Genomic DNA, 23,804 nt, shown 5'->3' with positions numbered 1-23,804 from the left:
CCTCGTCGTTGGGCATCGTACCTGTGACGGCGCGCTGCAGGAGAGCCCCCCGCTGATCTCCCCGATCCGCGCGGCCGCCGTGGGGTTGCTGGAGCTGATGAGCACGGGCCCGCTGATCTCCATGGAGTGGCGCTGTGGGGGCGGAGCCAGCGCGGGCTTGTGGGACATGGTGAGGGAGGTGAAGGAATGTCGCTTCTTGCTGTTCTTCTTCTCCCCCGCGCGCTGGGCGCCGTTGCTCTGGGGCCCCGAGGAGGCGCCCTCGCCGGAGTCTCCGCTGGAGTCCGACGGCTTGTCCAAGTCTATCAGCTGCCGAGCTGCCGAGTTGAACTGTGGGGGGGGATGGGGGGTGGGGGGGGTTGAAGAAGAGTAGCAAGGTGGAAATAACATGAGTATTAGAGTGATCATGAAAACTGTCACTCTCTATAATAAAGACCTCCATCTTTCTCCGGTCTGGGGAGAAGGTGAGCAGCAGGATTTACGCTTCAGACTCCCTGAAACAGTCAAAGTCAATTTGTTTCGAGTGCGACTCGAACCGATCGGTAACCGTAACTGTTATTTTTGGGCTGGAAGAGTCTTTTGCCCCCATCCGTGCATCCAGAGATGCACCTCATGGTTCCCTCGACAGATCAATAGTCATGAAGTTTAATAAAATCTTAGTTAAAAGGAGGTAAAAAAAAATGAAACGCGAAAAGTGTGGTTTACATTTTGTACTTCTATACAACCAGAGGAGTCGCCCCCTGGTGGTCAGGAGAGAGAATGCAGCTTTAACACATGAAGCATAGACTTCTATACAACCAGAGGAGTCGCCCCCTGGTGGTCAGGAGAGAGAATGCAGCTTTAATACATGAAGCATAGACTTCTATACAACCAAAGGAGTCGCCCCCTGGTGGTCAGTAGAGAGAATGCAGCTTTAACACATGAAGCATAGACTTCTATACAACCAGAGGAGTCGCCCCCTGGTGGTCAGGAGAGAGAATGCCGGTTTAAAGATACTTTAGCATCAGTTTCAGAACTGGAAGTTACCGCCTGAATGTTATCTTGACAATCAAAATATGCTTTAAACTCGTCAAACGACATCATAACATACTGGAATTGCTTAATATTTTGTTTTTTTAAAGAAACTAATATTAAATAAGGTGATCATATTTTTAATTAAAATTCATTATTCTTTATCCCAATCCGCAATAAAAAAAATCCTTTATGGTCCCATCGTCTCTGACAAATTAAAAAAAACTCATTACATTTAAGATGAAAGACGACCACGATATTCACTGGTTGTGCACAACGGAAACTTTTGTTATTGAAGCCCTGCGTCTTGTCTAGTCAGGAGAAACACGTATTCTAGTCCTGTGGAAAAACGAAAACTAGCAAACATTATTAAAATGAATGGAATTACATTTACTGAAGTAAAACTTTAGCAGGACTATAACAATGTTTTTCTTCTTTAAAAAAAAAAATCGTTGTTAGTATTATTAACTCGAGTAAAAGATCTTCATATTTCCATCACTGCGAATTCCACAAATAATAGTTCAATTTCTTACCTCGACGTACGAGATGGGGAAAATTCCAATTTTATCTCCCAGCATTCCCTCCGTCCAGTTCTCGTCCACTCGGCGGATCACCGTCAGGATGTCGTCCTAAAGATGGAGGACAGAGAGCTGTAACCCAGAGGTTCTGCTCCTCGAGGAACAAACAACGAGGTAACAGGTTTTATAAAAAAAAAAAAGAGGCTTTCTGCTCCGTCAGCTCGTTTCTGCAACAACAACAACAAGTGAAACATCAAAGAGCCCCAAACAGCTGGACAGATACAACCCCTTAGTTACGGTCGCTAAGGCCGTCTTTCTCATGTGCTTTGGGCTTGATTACAGTTGTTCACTAAGAAGCAGCCCTCAGATTCTGAGACACACACACAAACACACCAAACACGCACACCGAGCACGAACATGCACACACCAAACACGCACACCGAGCACGAACATGCACACACCAAACACGCACACCGAGCACGAACATGCACACACCAAACACGCACACCGAACACACACACACACACACCCAAGACGCACAAGCACGCAAGACGAACACACACACACCGAGCACAAACATGCATAAGCACACGCACACACCGAACACACACACACACACACACACACGACGCATACAAAACACACGCACCGAACACGCACACACCGTACACGCATAGGCACACACACACACACACACACACATCCAAGACGCACACCGAACACACATGCACACCCCGAACACGCATAAGCACACGCACAAGACACACGCACCCAACACGCACACACACCCAAGACGCACACCGAACACACACACACCCAAGACGCACACACCGAGCACAAACATGCATAAGCACACACCGAACACACACGCATACAAAACACACGCACCGAACACGCACACACCCAAGACGCACACACCCAAGACGCACACACCGTACACGCATAGGCACACACAAACACACACATCCAAGACGCACACCGAACACACACCCCGAACACGCATAAGCACACGCACAAGACGCACGCACCCAACACGCACACACACCCAAGACGCACACCAAACACACACACACACACCCAAGATGCTCACTGAACACACACACACCCAAGAAGCATATGCACAAACCCAAGACGAACACCAAACACGCACACGCACACGCACAAGACGCCCCCACCCAACACACGCACGCCCCCCCCCCCCTCACCTTGGAGAAGGGCAGGCAGTCCTTGTCCGCCTCCTTGTCCTTGAGCTCGAAGTCGTACAGCGCTTTGCACTGAGGCGGCGGCTGCGGCAGTGGCTTGACGACCTGGACGAAGTTGGTGGGGAAGAAGCCGTGGACGCCGCCCATCTCGCCGTGGTACCAGTTCTCGTCCACCTGGCGGCGCAGGATGATGACGTCGCCCTTGGCGAACTTGAGGTCTCCGGGTTCCTTGCCATCGTAGTTGTAGAGCGCCTTGGCACACGGGAGCTGGGCGGCGCCCTGCGGACCGAGAGGAGGAGAGGACGTTGAGGAAGAGAATACACAGAAAAGAGTTGCTCTGTGATCCGAGAAGAACCCAGAAGTTCTGGTTCCCTCATCTCAAAGTCAATGCGTTCTTTAGTTGGATGTTAAAAATGAAGCTTCACGGCGGTGAGTTTATTTAACGTATCGATAACCAGTAGATCATGTGATGAGTAGATCATGTGATCAGTAGATCATGTGATCAGGACATCATGATGTTTCTCTACTGTCTGATCATGTGACTTTGTAAACAACCAATCATTGTTTAGACCAACAGGAGGAGAGCTAGTAACGTTAGCAGCACCGCTAACGGAGAACCAGCGGAGGTAACTTCAGTTACACGATGCGTTCAGGCTCTGCTCAGTGAAAATGAGTACTGGCTGAAGGTAAATGATAACGTTCTCACGATGCGTTCAGGCTCTGCTCAGTGAAAATGAGTACTGGCTGAAGGTAAATGATAACGTTCTCTTTCATAATTCTGTGTTTTTATGCAAATATCCAAAGTTTAGATGAATATGAAAAAGTTAAATTAAAAGTTTTATTAAGTATAATGTTTGAGAAATACAGCTCCGGGTTTAAACAAAAATACTAAAATAAAAAAGGGATAAAGAATTAAGAATAAAAAATAAATAAAAAAGTAGGACAACTTTGGAAAAAGACAAAATGAATCAAATTCATTTTTTTTTTTTTTTTTTTTAGAAACTCTGCTCCAAGGGAAAATTAAACTTGTGTTTTTGGACACAGTAGACATTGATGCGAGAGCGTCTGTTTTTCACACGGACAGTAAACCCCCCATAATGACATGTGGTGCGTTCACAGTTGTAAGTGTGATGAGCTGACGGACGCCTTCAGAGGGGAACCGTCCTTTATCCTCGAGGAAGGTTTTGTATCCACCAGCCCTGAAAGGCCCATTCAGGGACAGAGGGACAGTGAGTAAGGGGGGGGGGGGGGCAGGATAGAGGAGCATCAATGTTCTCCATTCAGGGTGGGTGTCCATGAGGAAGGCTTCAGTCCAACCCCCCCCCCCCCCCCCCCCCCCCCCCCCCCCATTTATCCCCTCTGCTGTCGGACATGTTTTGCAGTGATCAGAATCACAAACTGACTGGATCTCAACTCTGACCAGCAACGTGAAAACTAGAACGAGGCCTCCGACTGCAAAGAGAGAGAGAGAGAGAGAGAGAGAGAGAGGTGGGGGGGGGGACTGGGGGATCCAGAGAGAGAGAGAGAGAGAGAGAGAGACGGGGATCCAGAGAGAGAGAGAGAGAGAGAGAGAGAGAGAGAGAGAGAGAGAGAGAGAGAGAGAAAGAGACAGGATAGGGGGATCCAGAGAGAGAGAGACAGGAGGATAGAGAGAGAGATAGAGGGATGCAGAGAGAGAGGGAGAGCAAGACAGAGCGAGAGAGAGAACGCTAGAGAGAGAGAACGCTAGAGAGAGAGAACGCTAAAGAGCGATCGAGAGACAGAGCGAGAGAGAGAGAGACAGAGCGAGAGAGAGACAGAGCGAGCGAGCTTGTAGCCGCTCTGCAGTCTTGTTAAAGGCTAATGAACCGTTTAAAAGGCTCAGAGGAGAATAAAAGTACGGAATGAGCCGTGATGGTGAGCCAGGGTGACATTACCCTGCTGCAGAGAAGCACACAGCCAATCGGTCTCCGGCTCTGCAGGTCCAGTCTGGGGGGGGGGGGGGGGGGGGGGGGGCGCACTGCACTGGAACTGGGCCTCCTTTCAGGGGGGAAACGGGGCTTTTGAGCCCGGCAGGGAGCTTTTCGTGATGAAAATGCAAATGAAAGTGGAAGCTCTGCCAGGTTCAAGCTACACGAAGCCATTAGGCTCCGATTACATGGTAAATATGAAATGCTTCTCCCCCTCTCACTCCTTTGGAACTGAGAGGTTTGTAAGCACTTGTTTACACGCCGAGACCAATGCTTAATAAAACCTTTAGGAGTAGCACAGTGTCCAAAGTCAACATCGTCACGTAATTACTTTCTCACATGATAAAAGTGATTGCACTAAATTAATGCAAACGCTGCTCAGATCAAATCGGTGACGAGTGCTGATGAACGGAGGTTCCCTTGAGTTACATTGCGATGCGTTCAAGAGTCAAAACGAGCATCGGGCGAAGGGAAATTGCAGCGTTATCATGCGACCTCTTTAAAAAGATTCAGACGCAGCAGCAACACTCGACTCAGACTCACAGGTAACCACAACAGGCTTGCGGTTCATTATCATGTTTTTTTTTAATTAATACGAATAAATGTAAAATTAAATGCTTTACTTTTTCCTCATCCCTATACTACCAAATATATATATATATATATATATATATATATATATATATATATATATATATATATAATATTTTTTATCATCATTATATGTTTTTTTTTAATTATATTTGTGTCCGGTTGCATTCACAACAAATCAGGTGTCGCAGCAAAAAACATTTGAATGCGTGTTTGTTTGTTTGTTTGTTTGTTTGTTTGGGCTGCTGTAAGGAATAAAATGTAAAAATAAATCCTTTACTTTTTCCTCATCCCTACACTACCAAAGATATATTAAATATATATAAAATATAAAAAAATACATATTTTTGTATTTGAATGCGTGTTTGTTTGTTTGTTTGTTGGGTTTGTTTGTTTGTTTGGGCTGCTGCATATGCGGTTTGGTTTCCAGCCAATACGCTCCATTGTGAAAATCCGTATTCTAACATCAGAGCCTCCACTTCTTCCATTACATTTTTTTCACCTGCAGGAGAGAAACAAAAAGGCGGAAGAAAGCCAAGAGGAAAAGAGAGCGAGAGAGAGCGAGAGAGATTGGGCCCCAATGTGCAGAGAGAGAGAGAGAGAGAGAGAGAGAGAGAGCATCAGCTGGTCGCCGCAATTACTCTCGTACTGCGGCTAATGCAATTAGCCCGGTGCGCTAAAGGGATTTGGCCGTTATAGCGTTCTCTTCCACAGCTCTGGATTATAACTGAATCACACACAGTGTTCCGCTCCGCAGCGCAGACAAACGACAACAACCAGCGAGCAGACGGGCACGAAAAACACAAAGCGTGCACGTCGAGGTAAGACCGGGTCAAAGGGGGATAATCTCTCACACACACACACACACACACACACAGGGGTGTCTGCAGGAGGCAGATTCAACACGCTGTTGAATTGTTATTTCGCTGATTGTTATTTAATGACCTTTTTTTTTTTGTGTGTGTGTGTGTGTGTGTTCTCGTATTAAAATGTTAGTGTGCGTGCAAGTCGAAATATTTAAACCCTCGTGTGCCCATTGACCGGAAAGAAACCATATGTAGCGTGTATTTATGAAATTATAGAACAAGAATAAAAAGACATCGTATGGCTATTTTACCCGTTATAACAATATCAAACGCCATTGAAGAGGCCTCCATTGAGGTCCATTAAACTCACTGACTGTGCAGGTCTTGAGTGGAAAATAAATAACGGTTCGGACAATCAAACCGGCTCAACGAGATCCCAATAAGTCATGAAGCTGCCATTGAGAATGTGTCAAGGTCGTGCAGGGAGGGGGGAGGAGGGAGGGGGGTGGGGGGGGTTCAAGGGTTGTGTTTTAACCACAGCAGACGTAAACCTTTACCCCCTCTGTGGAAGTGCCAGACATCACTCCACTCACATATGGACACCTCCAGGAACTCTGCAGGGGATGGAGAGTGAGCAAAGGGTACTACTGCCAAAAAAGAGTGTGTGTGTGTGTGTGTGTGTGTGTGTGTGTGTGTGCGCGTGTCTGGTTCGCCCTTCTACAAACATTTTCCAGGGCCGAGACGTGTCAAGACTCCCAGAAGGAGCACTGGCCAGGTGGTCCTACGGGACATTTGTTGTCCATTAGCACGTCGCCGTCAGCTGAGGATCGCGCCACCGACATTGCGGCACAAGCGCCGACACGCGATGGGAACTCTGGGAACTCTGGGAGCTCTGGGAGGGACATCTTGACTCCATTTAGAGCCACGGTGGGTATAAATGGATTCCTAATGGTCGTGTTTTTTCAACTTTTTTTAATGAGTGCTTCTAACCATTTAAAAAATGTTCAATACGTGCACTTATTCATTGTCTTTTTTTAAATGTTTTGCGGTGTTTGTTTTTCCAGGAAGTATATTACACATTTTTCTGTATTTAGGCATTTCTCCCCCCCCCCCACCCCCCCCCCCCCCCCCCCCACCACCCCCGTACTTTCTGCAGAGAAACATCTGTGTATTTAGGTGGCGATCCCAAACATCTGCTTTCCTCCTGGTTCACAAAGTGTCCCATTTGAGCCGAATGTACTCAGCATAACTCGCCAAAACATTATTCAATCACAATAAGGGGATAGAATTACGAATAAATAAATGATGCCGTCGTCACAGCAGAACCTCAAGACACAGCTTCCTCTTCAGGAGCCGTCGTCTCTTTTTCTTTGAGACAAAAGGAAAAACTTCCATTCTCTGGTTTCTATGGAAACTCCACACGGGAGTTTTTTTTTTGGGGTGCTATTTATGGGTCTTCTTGACAGTGAAGAATCTTATGAAAGGGAATTTTTTTTTTCTTTTTTTTTTGAGGATCCAGTCGGTGTCCTGTTCTGGTAAGAGTGCAACGATGGAGCCCCGGGGGGGGCAGTAATTAAGTTAATGGGCCGTCACCTTTAAAAATAGTTGGACATTTTGGGAATTGCACATTACGAAACTTCACCAAGCGAAAACATACTTTAAGAATTAGCCAATGTACTTTTGTTAAATTCAACTAAGAACAAAGTGTCGAGCAGCTAACGTTCAACTTCATCTGTTAAAGCTGCATTCTCTCTCCTGACCACCAGGGGGGCGACTCCTCTGGTTGTATAGAAGTCTATGCTTCATGTGTTAAAGTTGCATTCTCTCTCCTGACCACCAGGGGGCGACTCCTCTGGTTGTATAGAAGTCTATGCTTCATGTGTTAAAGCTGCATTCTCTCTCCTGACCACCAGGGGGTGACTCCTCTGGTTGTATAGAAGTCTATGCTTCATGTGTTAAAGCTGCATTATCTCTCCTGACCACCAGGGGGTGACTCCTCTGGTTGTATAGAAGTCTATGCTTCATGTGTTAAAGCTGCATTCTCTCTCCTGACCACCAGGGGGCGACTCCTCTGGTTGTATAGAAGTCTATATAAATGACTTCTCTTGATTTATTCCCTCAGTAAACATTGTAAACATGAGTTTTTGGTCTCAATCTCTAGTTTCAAGTCTTCTTCAATACAGCATGAAGTTAATTTGGTAAATTATGGTCATTTAGAGTCAAACAGAGAGTATACTTTAGTGTAATGGTTCTTAAATACAGTACGTTTATAATCCTATAATCACCTGGTTGTACTAAAGCCATCGTGGGAAATACTGTACATTAATTAAATTATTGGATTTACAGGATTTGTGCACCAATGTGATAAAAAGGTATCAATTTAACTGGGAAAAAAAAGAAAAGAAAAATGGTGTATTTCCAATTTGGTAAACTGTGAGCCAGGGACAACTTTCCATGTGTTTTTTCGTTTTTGTTTGTTGGAGCATTCTCCAGAATTCAATAAAACGGGTTCAACAAGCAGCAGAAATCTGAATCAATAAAATCTGAGAGCCGCCGGCTTGAGTGGGAATCATTCATCTACTTGACTGCATGTGTCAGGAGGGAAAGAGGCAATAAAGCATTCAGGCTTTCCAAGGGCTTTACCCTATTTACCAGACAAACCCTCTTGTGCTGGTGTTTGTTTCTCTCACTGCGGAGCAAATGAGGCCCCACACATTAGTGTGCAGGCACGAAAAAAAAAAAAACACTCCCCGAGCTGGCTGTCTGGAGCCCAGATGGGAGCTCGGATCACATGTGAAGGAGAACAGGAAGTTTTCAAAAGCCCTCCAAGAAGCTCTCCTACTGTTCCTCTCCAAGGCTCCTCCGAGTCGGCCCGAAAGCCTCGCTAACCGTCTGCGGGGCGCTTTTACATTTCAGTCCGGAACGATGGGAAATGTAATGCATGCATTTTAGTTCTGGTCCAGTTTCTAGTCTCTCTTGAGAAACGAACCAAAAAAGGAAAGCACATCCTGCATTATATCAAGACCCGCGCGGGGTAAACCAGAACCACTTTAATGCTTCTGATGTGCACGTCAGAAGTATTAAAGTGGATCGACTGGTAATAGTATGAATTATGGCAAATGAAGAACCGATTAATAAACATTTTCTTTATTTTTTCCCCATTACATACCTGAACCGCGCCGTGTACCTGTGTGTACCGTTCCCCCCCCTCCGTAGTGTGTAATCATGCTAGGACCCTGTGGTCCCGTCCCGGCTCGCGGTTCGGTTTGCGTCGGCTTTTCAATTAACAGCGTCCAAACGGGTCGGCTGTGAAAGCACCCTGAAGGAGACAATAGCGTCTACTCCGCCGGGTGCCAGTTTAAAAACACAGCTTAGGGGCTAACCACTCGCTGACCCCGGCAACCTACAGTTTTACTGCCAGTCGCTGTAGCTCGGGGGGGCTCGCGGGGTAATCCGGGTGCTAGACTGGGATCAAAAGCCGTGCTTCTTGGACACAGGCGGTGCACATGCATAAGGCGGCCGTGTGCACGACCAGGAACTCCATTGCGTTACAGCGGTGGTGGTGGTGGAGGTCTATAAAAACATTCACCACATGGACATACAATCAAGACATTTCTGAGCTGAGTGCACTTAGCTCTAGATTAGTCATCAGAAAAGAAAGCATTCAGCAGGAAGGGAGTATGGATTTATTGGAGCACACCGTAGGAGCCGTCACACATGCGGTTTCCATGAAGCTCTCGCGTGTGCACGCGTGTATGTGTGTGTGTGTGTGTGTGTGTGTGTGTGTGTGTGTGTGTGTGTGTGCAGACTGTGCTGTGAAAACGCGACTGCATGAAACCCTTCGCACTCGAACTGGCACATCTTTGTGCAGCCTCATTTCTTTTTACCTGGCCGGCCTCAGACGAGGGGGGGTGGGGGGCGGTTCTGGGTGGCCTGGGATCTCCAGCCCGCCTGTCTGACTGAATAAAAAAATAAAGAAAAACTAAAAACTGAAAGGAACAGAACTCTTTTAACTCCGTGCCAGATCATACACTGACTGGGCTCAACAACGGTTCTCACAGGAACCCACGCACATTTCAGAGAGAGAGAGAAACTGGGAAGAGAAACAAGTGCGAGATCAAAAAGCCTGAAAACGTCAACAAACATACCAAATCTCATCAAATGTTTCATAGATCAAATCAAACGAAATGCACGAGTTTGCAAGACGAGTGCGTTCAGTTAAAGAAAAAAAAACTCCCTCGCTGTAGTCGAGCTGCAAAGTGCACCTCGTTAATCAATATATATTTGGATTAAGCATTTCAAAATCTGCAACGACGACACGGTAAGATCAAAAAGGTACGAGAGGTGGAAGGTATAAACAGATAAGAGACGCGCCGATCAGCTGATCAAAGTGTCTGGGAGGTTTTCTTTTTGGCGAGAAACTCGAATAAATAGAGTTGTTTGAAGGGAGGTGTTTTCACAGCAACATAAAATAAACATTAGAGGATTTATGGCACGTTTAACTTCCTAACACTCGCATCTAAGCAGCTTATAAATACATCAGTAAAACTACTAATGCCAAATACCTTTTTTATTTTTTTTAAATAAAACTCTAAAATAACCACTGCAGATGGCAATAATTATGTAAAATATGTTCCAGCGCCCACCCCACCCCCCCCACCCCTTTTTAGAAGCATTGTAAAACCTTGATTTGCGAGGTATTTAATAACCAGGATTAGCAGACAGTGCTCTCGTATCCCAGCTACAGAGGGATTAGTTCACAAATGTCACAGTATCTGTGTATTGAGCGCCAGTCAATAAGAGCTGAATACTAAGCGTTTCCTCACATTACTCTGCGCCGGGCCGGTGAAAGCGTGCAGTGTCTGCAGCCTTTTTTTTGTTTCTCTTAGTCATTCAGGCCGAGCCACCTGCTCCGCTCGGGCTCGACTTCGAGTCGACGGGGGGAAAGGGGGGGGGGAGAACTCGGCGAGTAACCGGGCGGCTTGATGGCGGCGGCGGCGGCTGAATCTCGCATATAAAAACCTGCCGTCTCCGCCGCTCTCACCGATGCCCAGTGGGGCGCGTCGAGACTGGAGGAGTATTCGCTTGCACCGGCTGGTATTTGCCTCCACGGTGGACAAACGGGAGTCAGGATATTGACACGGCTGCTGGCAAAGGGCCGAGGCACAAACACCGCATCTGTTCTCCGACTCGCGAGGCTGCACAGCTCTCTCGCTGACCATTTTCTCCCCTCCCTTAAGAAAGTGCGTTTGTCCATTTCACCCTCGACTCGGCCTCCGAGCTCTCCTTCCTCTCACGAGTCGGTCGGAAAAAAAAAAGCCTCGCTAACGGAACGAGGGAAATATAACGCAAACAAACTACAAGTACCCATGAAGCCATGCTGCATTATCAAGACCCAGATCCGCTTTAATGCTTCTGACGTGTACATCTTCCTCGCCGCTGGAAAAACCGTCCGACCCGGTGGCACGTGTCGGACCCCGGGGTGCTCGGGAACGTTCTTTCCTGCAAGGAGCTCACACGTGGAAAAAGGTGCAAGGTGGAAATGTTTCTCGAGGGCAGTGCACGTCCGTTCCTCTCCTCTCACTCGTCGCTCTGCTGGTCGTACTGGAGAGGAGCATTTTAGGCTTCCGTTCCTTTACGGTTTCCTTGTGAACTTCACGATAGTTGTGCGGAACAAAAATAAGAATGAATAAGAAAAGGAAAGTCCTCCATTTTGTGTCAAACGTCCGTAAAATACAGACTTTGACCGCACAAGCGGGGTGCTGGTAAAGACGACAACATAAAGCAACGCCCTGTAATCCGTTGTCCACGTTAAATTCTCCAGATCGTTGCTCAAGGGTCACGTGACTCGACTGGCGAGAAACCGATCGAGTAGCGAGAAACGATGACGCCGGCCGCCTACGTCATCGTTTTTCCACTCACCCGGCTTTCTAAACTGCTCCGTTTAAAAAGAAAAACGTTGAAGTATTTTGCACGTGAGGCATAAAAGTAGTAAACGTTGTGTGGCCTCGGAGTTCGGGGCCCTCGCTAGATGTAGTGAGGGGTAACGGCGCTGCACCATTACAAAGCCTTCCCTCTGGAGAACCAGTTGGAGGTTTTAGCTCCTAGAAAGCATTAAAAAGGACGGAATACATGCATTTCATACCCAAATCTCGGCTTTGACGGACCATTAGGGGGCCGGGGCACACAAACGCCAAACGTTTTGACAAGCGGACAATTCTGCTGGCAACGACTCGCATTACAAAAAAACTCGCTTTTTTTGCCATGTTGCTGTGGTTACCGAGCCCACGGTCATACCATTAAAAGCATTGGGGGGGGGGGGGGAGAGACAGATGCCGGTGCCTCTAAAACTAAATCAGGACACACACACACGGCTGACATTTCAACTCACGGGTCCGTTTGTGTTTCCGACCAACACACCTGTGTTTTTTTTGTGGGTGTGCGTTGTTTAAAGTGGATCTAAAAATCGGCCTCTGACTCATTAGAACAAACACTAACCCCCCCGGTGGTTGTGGTTGTGTAACAATAACTTGGGCTCAAAGTGCATTCAAACTCTAAATCGGGGGAGAGGGAGGGGGGGTTTGATGGACTCCGAGTGAGAGAGAAGGGTTCTGGTGGAGGGGAGTGTGTGTGCAGACGGTGTATTATGGATGAACCCCACACACACACACACACGTCTCTTCTATTCAAGTCCACTTCAATAATTAATCACACTGTCAGCAAGCGGCGTAACCGAGAACACAGGCGTTCAACATTCATGCCATTTTCATCCAAAATAAGAAGACAGGTTTATCATTTTTGAACTATTTTGAATTTAAATGTTTTTTTTTTTTTTTTTATTCTGCCAAAAATACATTTTAGATAATTGCGACGGCCATTTTCCTTCTTTTTTTTCCTCCTCCCGGACATTTTATAGATTCAATTACTAAATCGATAAAAAAAAAAATCAAGAAATATTGGCAGAATAACCGATATTAAAAATATTTTTTGAGTTGCAGCCCCACATCTGCTGTAGTGCTGGAACGATTAGACATTTATACAGGATATTGGGATTATTGTGGATTATCTTGATGAAAGTCAAGGTGCATTTTGTTTAAATTACCACAATTATAAAACCCTCTTCAGTTTCTTCGTCGTGATGCTTATTGCACGAACGCCTCGAACTAAAAAGCACGAAACCCTTCCCTCCTCTGGACTCCGGATACCCACGGCCTCTCACAGCTGGGGCGAAGATGTCACTCGGGGGACGAACGCAGATTAACTGCACCTCTGGGCCTCAGAAGACAAACAGGAAACACGTTTCAGCACAGAGCAGATCGGCAAACACCCCACGGCCCTCAAGAAGGCCAGAGATCTGAGGGGAAAACCTTTTTTTAAATATGTTTGATAGCCCACACACCGTCTGGGACCACACACACACACACACACACACAGACACACACACACACACCTCTCATGCAGCAGCAAGGTCGAAGATGTATTAAGCGGCAGTAATAGCCCTCGGGTCAGAGGTCAAACAACTGAAAAACCAAACTCCCAGCAAACATCACGACTCCGCCTCGGGGGATGGGAACCGAACACTTAACGTGCCGAGCGGTCAAACGGGCCGTGGACGACCACTCCCAGCCAGCCAATCACAACACGGGGTCAGGGGTCAAACTGCTCCGTTAAGGCCAGGCAGGTATAAAAGGGGCACCTCGGGAATAAAGGAGGGGCACGTGGTGTCAAACAGCTGACAACAGTCAAAGGAATACATCTCACTGAAATATAAATATATATATATATATATATATATTTTTTTTTTATTTTTTTTTGGGTTTTGGTGGACCACCCAGACTTTCACACACACCTTCGTTAACAAACACCCTCCAAAGAGGTCAAACGTGATCATCAGAGGGCATCATTACTCCTGTAGACGTCATATTCTGTTTGTATATTCTTAATTATTCTAAATGGAACATTTTCCGATTAAAACACGTGCGTTGTGGATATTATTCATAATTTATGAGCATTCTTTGAACAAGTATACAACTCCTTCACTATATGAGCCTCTTTCCTGTTTACCAACATGTCAACAGGAATATTATTAAATTTGCATTGTGGGCGGTTTCTGACCACAAAAGATAACTGAATATTTTAAGCATGTAAACGTGGTCAACAGCACTTTGGATGACCTGTTGACGCCCCCACGGGGCGTTCAGGTGCAGGAGGCCTCGACCGTCCCGTAAAAATCTCACGGACGAGCAGCGGAAAAAAAGTCCGAAAGTAAGACGTCAATGTGTGCCGACGCTTTGAGGAGGTTTTACTGAAGAAGACGTGAACATGAGCTGGCAGGTGGGACGAGACCAGACAAGCCCAAAGTTTAGAGGAACAAGTTGTGCAGATTCATGTTCATTTGCTGGAAGCTATCGTTAGCATCTGGCCGCGCCACCAATCAGAAGCTGCGGTTCGTATCCGACAATGCAAAAAGTAAAAGTAAAGTTTATTTATATCGCACTTTGATGGGTATCTCGTGAATCTGTGGTTTGAGAGGCTTCCGGAGCGCTAACGTGTAGCATAATGCTAACGAGCACAAGAGCTACAAACGTGGCGAGTGTTTGATATTTTTTGCGAGATATTAATATTTGGTCATTCATAAAGTTGGTGTTTGGAGCATGATGAACTGGCATATATAGATATAGATATATATATATATATATATATATATATATATATATATATATATATATATTCTTGTAGCCCAGGTTCTGCTGGTTAAAAGTTAGCATTCAACTGTGTTTTCCTGATACAAGCAAAGCGTTGTTTGCAGGCTGCTCAAACTATGTTGTTCTGAAAGCTCCCACAAATCTGACCCGGTGCCAAACGATACAGAAGTGTTCAATGTAATTACACCAAATGTTACGGATGCGGTGCACAGCCGACTCTAAAACATCACGCACGCACGCCACCCTGCAACGAGGAGTCCGTGGCTGCACCACGGTCACATGATCGGGTCTTTTGAACTCCGGTATTATGTAAACCGACACACGGAGGAGGACGGCCACTCCTCTCGCTGCATGTTTCCCCAAAAACATGCAGCGAGGAATGCAGACAGCGCGACAGACCGCAGACATGTTCAAGCTGCCGATTCCCCCCACCGCCCCTCCCCCTCCCACGCCTTCCTCTTGCCCCAGTGCATGATGGGATGGGCTCCGCTCCACTGTGAACTTGTACAGGAGGGGGGGGCGACAGAAGAAATAAATAGATGGGAGAGATTTATGTTCCACTTACAAGTTGGAAGTCGTCATCTACCTGCTTTCTGGACACTTAAGTTAATAACAGAGCAGCGACCAAACCGGTTGCATATGCCATGTTTTTTTTTTCATCCTGTTTTTAAACGTCCTTTAAATTGCCTCGAATCCCTGTGAGTGTCAAACAAGCTCCTCCTCCACTCCTGTAATGCCAGATGTCGCGTCCGTTTGCCCTCTGAGCCGAGGCCGGTGACCTCCAGGCCGATCACATGACCCCTGGCCGATACACATTCGCGGCGTGGCGTCTCTCGAGCGAGCGAGCGGCCGTACACTTTGTGACGCATGGCGGATGCAGCTGCACCCGGGATCCACGAAGAGGGGAAAAAAACCGGTCGAAGCATTAAAACCGCCTCCGTTGACGCTCAGAGTATCAACAGCAGCTTTAGTCTGGAGCTGTGCACAGTCAGAAACCATTCACCGAAAACTATTATTTATAATCTGCCACTGAAAAAAAAAGTTGCACTTGTCAACAAGAAACAAAATTGGGCTCAAAGTGTATTAGATAACGAGAAAACCTCAGAATGAGACTTAGCCGTGAGGAGAACGGGGAGCCGGCTCCCTGAATAATAAACTCTAATCTCATTAGACCTCCAACAGGCTGCAGCCTGGATTTAGACAGCAAGGAGGGAGGAGGTACATGGCAGAGATATGGGGGGGAGGGGGGGGGGGGGTCATTATGTGTCTCATAAGAGGAAAATTACAGGTGGCTCCTCGATCGTCCAGAAGCCGGTGACGGGTGCTTTTGTGGACCTCCGTGGGAAAAACACAGGAGGAGGAGGTCGAAAAGTTTGATCGCGTCGAGAGCGCAAAGGAGGAAACCGAAGTCTCTTGAGGTGATGACGATTCCCCCGTGAAAATGTGGGCAAGCATGCGAGGGTGTAATGACGGGGCTCAGAGAGAGGGAGGTCAGCCGGTCGGCCCTCAGCGACATGATGTCATCAAAGAGGGCCGTGCGTGACTCATCGACCTCAGCCGAAAAAAAAAAAGGGAGGTGCACAGGAATGTTAATGAGATACCTCGACATAAGGAGCCCATAAACAACATTCTTTCTTCTCCGAGGAAGCGAATACGAAAAAGAGATGCACCACGACGTCGTTATGAAAGTAACCGGTTGGAGCTAAAAGAGGCTTGTGGGTAACGTCAGTTACAAAGGCTGCGTTTCTGCTTCCTAGGTTGCTAAGAAAAGATTAAATAGATAACGGCAGGTAGAGGTGAGGAGGGGGCATCAAACATTAAGAGGCCTATAAAAATGTAATACAAAAACGTTCCTAGTATAAAGCTCTCATTACCAAACACGAGACAATGACCCAATTACATCCCCGAGAGCTGAGGAAAGAATAGCGTCTCATTTCCCATCAACTGAACACACAAAGACACACACACACACACACACACACACAGCAGCTGAGTAGTTGAGTGTTAATTAAGGCCTTGTAGCACGAACATTATCGGATATTTTAGAGCTATAAATTCTGCCTGTGGCTAATGCACAAAAAGTAACAGGAAAGCTTTTTTTATGACAAGACAGAAATCATCATATATATTTTTAGTTATTTTTTTTAAAGCTCAATTTTGAGGGTGGAAGAGTTCTGGTTCAACGGATAACTGAAGATATCCGCAGAAAGCTCTCCCTCTAATTCTTCGTCGGCTCTGACCCCTGACTGCCGTGACCCCTGACCTTTGACCCCCCCCTAGACAGCTCCGGTGGCTCCACTCACTCTCAGGCCAATCGCTATCTGTTCCCAATCTGCGTGAACAAAATACTTTGTTATACGAGTCAAGGAGGGCGCGAGAGAAGGAAGACAAAACATCCGTGTAAGCGGAGCGCCGCGGAGGTGAGTCATCGACCCCCCCGAGAGGCAAAGTGTCGAAATAACGGGAGGAGACGGGGGAAGAGGAGGGGGCAAAGGTCACCCGCCAGAGTATTTGTCCCTTTTGGTCGCGACACCTTCGACTCACTGGTTGGGAACGCACCCCCCTGAAAACACCTGGTTTCTAGAGAAAAGAAAACCCGGTGAAAAATTAACGGTTCTGCTTTTCTGAGTAAAGTTCATACGTTCATAAGCAGTTCATCGCAACACGGGACCCAACAGGCAGAACCTCCACCTGTTTGTGGAGCAGCAGGTCCGATCACAAGATGAGGGATCATCAATGACAGACAATCACTCGGAGAATGTAGTTTAAAGATTAGAGAACTTTGTGTGTTGCTGCTCAAGAAATACAAAGAATGAATAAAGAAATGTGGATTATTTTCTTAACTAATTGTCTTTTTTTACTCGCATAAGAACCAAAAAGTTACTTGGAGCCTTCCATACGAACACCACCTCTCTTCGTCACTACGTCAGTGAGATCAGAGGGGAACCAAACCCTGTTGTGCATCTGGCAGGCCCTCCCAGTCACAAGAGGGGATATGGGGGGGGGGGGGCGGCACCGGAGGACCTGCTTAAAGCTTTGAGATGCACCACAAAAAAAAAAAAAAAAACAGAGTCTGGCAACGAACAATAAAAGTGGGACTGAGGGTGTGACCCGGGGGTGGTGGGGGTGGGGCAGTAAAGCACTCAGTCCCCGTGGAGCAAACTGGCCTGAGATCAGATCAGGGCAATAATCAGCAGGAGCTTTGATCTCTGCCTTTCATGTTCTGGAGAACGTTACACCTGCACAGCCACGTCCTCTCCGGTTCCCCCGTCATCAGAGCCGGAGGCAGCGAGTCCGAAAACACATTTTACATTTCCTGTTCCCAAAGAAAAGACTATTAATTAAGAAGCTTTGTTATTCTTGTATGTAAACAAATGGTGGTGGAGTTCCTCTATAGACTAACATGAAGTAATGTGACCGTGGTGGAGTTCCTCTATAGACATGAAGTAATGTGACCGTGGTGGAGTTCCTCTATAGACATGAAGTCATGTGACCGTGGTGGAGTTCCTCTATAGAATAACATGAAGTCATGTGACCGTGGTGGAGTTCCTCTATAGACTAACATGAAGTCATGTGACCGTGGTGGAGTTCCTCTATAGACATGAAGTCATGTGACCGTGGTGGAGTTCCTCTATAGACTAACATGAAGTCATGTGACCGTGATGGAGTTCCTCTATAGACATGAAGTCATGTGACCGTGGTGGAGTTCCTCTATAGACATGAAGTCATGTGACCGTGGTGGAGTTCCTCTATAGACTAACATGAAGTCATGTGACCGTGATGGAGTTCCTCTATAGACATGAAGTCATGTGACCGTGGTGGAGTTCCTCTATAGACTAACATGAAGTCATGTGACCGTGGTGGAGTTCCTCTATAGACATGAAGTCATGTGACCGTGGTGGAGTTCCTCTATAGACATGAAGTCATGTGACCGTGGTGGAGTTCCTCTATAGACTAACATGAAGTCATGTGACCGTGGTGGAGTTCCTCTATAGACATGAAGTCATGTGACCGTGATGGAGTTCCTCTATAGACTAACATGAAGTCATGTGACCGTGGTGGAGTTCCTCTATAGACATGAAGTCATGTGACCGTGGTGGAGTTCCTCTATAGACATGAAGTCATGTGACCGTGGTGGAGTTCCTCTATAGACATGAAGTCATGTGACCGTGGTGGAGTTCCTCTATAGACTAACATGAAGTCATGTGACCGTGGTGGAGTTCCTCTATAGACATGAAGTCATGTGACCGTGATGGAGTTCCTCTATAGACTAACATGAAGTCATGTGACCGTGATGGAGTTCCTCTATAGACATGAAGTCATGTGACCGTGGTGGAGTTCCTCTATAGACATGAAGTCATGTGACCGTGATGGAGTTCCTCTATAGACTAACATGAAGTCATGTGACCGTGGTGGAGTTCCTCTATAGACATGAAGTCATGTGATTAGTTTCTCAATAATACTGGAAGAATCTCTCTGTAGACTTGAAAGATTAGTCAGTAACATGTCCTCCTACAGACGTAGCTGGAGATGCAAGGAAAACACTTTCACACTGAAAAGACATAACAGAGATGAAATAATGGAGGTAGTTTCAAGTGTCCGCCTCTTTATCTCCTACAAACATGCCCCCCCCCCTTCCCCCTCCCCCCTCCCTCAAGGGTGAATTCCAGCGTGAGCACAAACCCTCTGAAGTGATCGGGTGGCGAGCGAAGGCGGGTCGCCCCGTAGCGATTCCCAGCGAGGCCTCTGATCTTCGTACCTGTGGGCGAAGCCAGACACACGACCGGCGCTTTGACATTCCAGTGATCCTGCACATAACCGCGACATCGTCTACCCCCCCCCCCCCGTGGAGGTGCTCTCAGAGGTGGGTTTCTCCGCACATTTTCAATGTCTAAAACAACGCCACTACATTTCATTTGATTACAACAACAAAAATACTGGTTATTCCTTCCCATTGCTCCAAGAAAACGTCCCCCCACGTTCCTGAAGCACGACTCAGAAATCAACATTTAAAATGGAGGATGTTTACTGAAAAGAGCTTCTCTTAGGATAGGATAGGATAGGATAGGATAGGATAGGATAGGATAGGATAGGACCCCCCCCCCCCGGTCTCAATTTCCCCCCACAAAACAAGGTCTGTCCTCTGGAGTGACCTTTGACCTGCTGGTCACTGTGCACATCTTTGCCTTCACATAAAGTTCACCACTGTAGCTTCATAACCTTTGAAGCCTTCACGTGGAGCAATAACAAGAGTCCACGCCAAGCAGTCCGGCTCGGAGGAGGAACGGTGGCACACGAGTGTGATTCTGGTGGTTTTATGACTAATGCACAGCAGCACTAATATACAGAGTATTGACTTTCCCAGAGAGGAGGGTAAACAATAAAAAAAAAAGCTGTTTTTGCGAGTAAACGACATTAAAGCGTCACCAAAACAACCGTGACATCTGTTAGCCGCCCGCCTTCATCGTGTTTCCACATAAACATGAAGACCAAACCACAGAAATCAGCCCACGTTTTTCATTGGGTTCACAGAAGCGCACATGAAGAGGAAGAGGAATCTCTCTCTCTCTCTCTCTCTCTCTCCCTCGTGGAAATAACATTTGCATTTCACAATTTCCATCTGCTCCCATAACTACACTTTACAACTCCTCTCAGTGCAGATTAAAAACAGCCTGCAGTCACACCTCTCACGTACGTCACGCATGCGGCAGCGTTTACTTCACCGCATTATTCTCCTCACCAGCAGGGGGCGATCACACAGATGAACTGAGAGTGTAACTCAAGATATGAACCCAGACTGAAGGTGTAACCACTAAACTCCATACACAACCTCCACTATAGAGAGGAGGGGTTATAATCACCCGGAGACTCATATTCATGAACTACTTTACTAAAGTGTTAAAAGTAGTAAGTATTAAATGTTATAAAGAAACAAATATATATATTTGATTTGGCTGCTAAATATTTACTCACATGGAGATGTTTAACATTGCACGATCACTCGGCGGCCGCGATTACGTCACTTTCTGGCGGCGGTGAGAATGAGCTAAGCTCTCCGGCTGCGGTCGGCACACAGAGACGTTAGAGTCATTAGTTGGCTCTGAACTGTGAACTAATCTCAATCACTCGCCATTAGTAACGCCGGGCCGGCTGGCTTTGGGATCGCCGTGATAACACGGTTAATCCGCTGCAGAGATTAGAGGCCAGTAATGCAACACGCTGCTTTTAATCCACACAGATTTTCCTCCAAAAAAAACCAAAAAAAAAACCCAAACAATGGTAAAAACACAAGACTCGTGCTCACTGATCCGTGTGCAGTTTACTGACCCGCACAAGGGTGCTCTTAGCCTGAGCTCGCTGGGGCTGTGGACCCGGGGGTCCCTGGTCCCTGGCACCGCCGCGCTCCGGCCAGGCTCTGGCCACGGCTCCCGAGGTGCCGTTGGTGCAGACCCCCGGCCCGGGGGCGGCCCTCCGGGGCCTCTGCTTGATGCCGTCCAACAGGCGCACGAGGAGGATGTTGCTGGGCAGCTCGTCCACGGCGCACTCCACCAAGGTCCGGCACTCCGGGCAGCGCAGCTCCCCGCGAGAGCCCAGGATGCCCTGGAGGCACCGGCGGCAGAAGGTGTGCTGACAGGGGAGCACCTTCGCCGAGGCGTCCAGGCGCTCCAGGCAAACGGGGCACTCCAGCAAATCCAGCAACACCGACTCGTCCATTCTCTCGCCGTTACTTCAGCAGGAGAGGCATGGCGCCGACGGGGGGGATGGGGGTGTTTCGCGTTAGTGAAGCAGGACCAGTAGGCCGTCACGTCACTCCCATACCTCCGCTGTGGCCATGGCGTCTGCTGCAACAACAAAACAAACAGGGTTGTTGGTTTGCGGGCTGACGTTTTGAAAACTCGAGTTCGGGCATTTTGGCTGTCGCCATGGTGGAGCCACACTAGGCGACAACAACTTTCATGAAGGGAAAACACCCTGAAAGGGTTAAAGTTTAAACAACGCTCTGGTGTTAACCCGTCAATCACCTTGTAGCCATGCCCTAAACATACCCTGCTTTATGGTCTCTAAAATGTAGAGTCAACCAGACCATAAACTCATGTTTACAAGGTTTACTGAGGGTATAAATCAAGAGAGAAGTAGAGTCCTTTATATAGACTTCTATACAACCAGAGGAGTCGCCCCCTGGTGGTCAGTAGAGAGAATGCAGCTTTAACGCATGAAGCATAGACTTCTATACAACCAGAGGAGTCGCCCCCTGGTGGTCAGTAGAGAGAATGCAGCTTTAACGCATGAAGCATAGACTTCTATACAACCAGAGGAGTCGCCCCCTGGTGGTCAGTAGAGAGAATGCAGCTTAAACGCATGAAGCATAGACTTCTATACAACCAGAGGAGTCGCCCCCTGGTGGTCAGTAGAGAGAATGCAGCTTTAACACATGAAGCATAGACTTCTATACAACCAGAGGAGTCGCCCCCTGGTGGTCAGGAGAGAGAATGCAGATTGTTTGTTTAGATCTTTGCACTTTTGTTTTGTTAATTTAATATTAATTTAATGTTGTTTACTTGCGGCGTAACATTTACTATCTTAAAACACATATGGCTGAAATCTGTGCTTTTTTTATTGAGCCCAGGAAACATCACACCTCCAGCTGGTGGACCGACACGTTCCCACCACGGTTACCACAGTTACCACCTCAGCGAAGTGATGAGCTGGCAAAAAAAAACACAACACAAACTACCAGTGTCATTAAGAGGTTTAAAGACGCGCTAATCCGATTAACTCGACAGCGAATAATTACAGATAGAAAACTGGGGTCCGGGAACTTGTACGGTCAACACGCCTTCATCACCATCACCATCATCATCATCATGACACAACAAAAAAAGAGAAAGAGTGAGAGACTGAGATTTTTCTTTCAAGAGCGAAAACATGACGAGGAATGTATCAATAAATCAACTCTCTTTGTCTGATATATATATGTTACAGCAGTATGTATACATACAGGTAAGCAATACAATATAATGTAAAAAAAATGCACAATATACAAGAAAAAAAAAGAAAAAAGCACAATATATAAAAAAGATATAATAGAATTTATTAATAAAAAGTACTACATTAAATCAGCTTGTTGTAACGCATCATAAAATCATGCATAATACAAAAAACACACTTGTACTTTTACTTATGTGACTTTTTGTATTTTTTATGACGGTAAAACTCGTTTTTTTTTTTTATAATATCGCGAGATATATATATATATATATATATAAAAAAAAAAAAAAAAACAGCAAATTAAAGTTCGCTCGCTCGCGACGCCGATACTTTGACATCCAACACTGAAAATTAGAAGTTTTTTTTTTTTTTTACATCATTCGTACTTCAAAAAAAAACAACCAGTTTTTTCTCAGACAAAAAGTAAAATATTAAACATCTTACCTTTTTTTTTAAAAATATATATATATGAAAACACGACTCCCCCTTTTTTTTTTTTTTTTTTTTTTTAAATTTGTTTTCTCGCTCACAAGCTGCAGCAGCCAATTAATGTGGAGTATTCACCGGATAAATACTGCGAGGTACTCTCTGGAAGTGCGTACACCGCTGTGGTACGAGGGTACTTCTTCAGGTACTCCGGGGGAACCGAACACGAAGAGGAAACGGACGAGACAACGGGGCTCCGACCGCAGCGAGCAGCGCCATGTTGGCAGACTGCTGGTCCGCTGCTTGTGTGCCGCTGGAGACGGGGGGCGGGGCGGCCGGCGGGGCCTTCAGGGGCGGTCGGGAAAAGAGAATACTGGGATGGGAAGTACGTTGAAACGAATGGATGAACAAGTTGATTCAATAGTTGTACGGATTAATAAAACAACCGAAGAATAGATTAATTTACACATTTATGTTTTTAGTTTATAATAATAATAATAATTATTATTATTATTATTAGTGGTAGTATGTAGTATTTTAACTCACTCATTATTATTACCATGTATTTTATTACAAAAATGTACTATTAACAGATTAATTTACAAATGTA

At 46.4% G+C, this 23,804-nt stretch overlaps 1 protein-coding gene across 1 annotated transcript in view; it reads right to left on the bottom strand.

The window, feature by feature from the left end:
• The window catches only part of sh3rf1 (SH3 domain containing ring finger 1), a 34,203-nt gene extending 10,697 nt beyond the window's left edge, over window positions 1–23,506 (bottom strand). Inside the window, exons 1-5 of the mRNA XM_034531455.1 lie at window positions 23,213–23,506; window positions 21,107–21,621; window positions 2,732–3,007; window positions 1,542–1,637; window positions 22–327 (exon numbers count right to left, since the gene is read on the bottom strand). Of these exons, the coding sequence (XP_034387346.1) occupies window positions 22–327; window positions 1,542–1,637; window positions 2,732–3,007; window positions 21,107–21,493 (1,065 nt within the window). The 5' untranslated portion in view covers window positions 21,494–21,621; window positions 23,213–23,506. The remainder of the gene's footprint in view (window positions 1–21; window positions 328–1,541; window positions 1,638–2,731; window positions 3,008–21,106; window positions 21,622–23,212) is intronic.
• Window positions 23,507–23,804: the final 298 nt, after the last annotated feature.

This window comes from Cyclopterus lumpus, chromosome 4 (assembly GCF_009769545.1).
Source record: "Cyclopterus lumpus isolate fCycLum1 chromosome 4, fCycLum1.pri, whole genome shotgun sequence".
NCBI classification, from domain to species: domain Eukaryota; kingdom Metazoa; phylum Chordata; class Actinopteri; order Perciformes; family Cyclopteridae; genus Cyclopterus; species Cyclopterus lumpus.
This window is presented reverse-complemented; position numbering and strand designations above follow the sequence as displayed.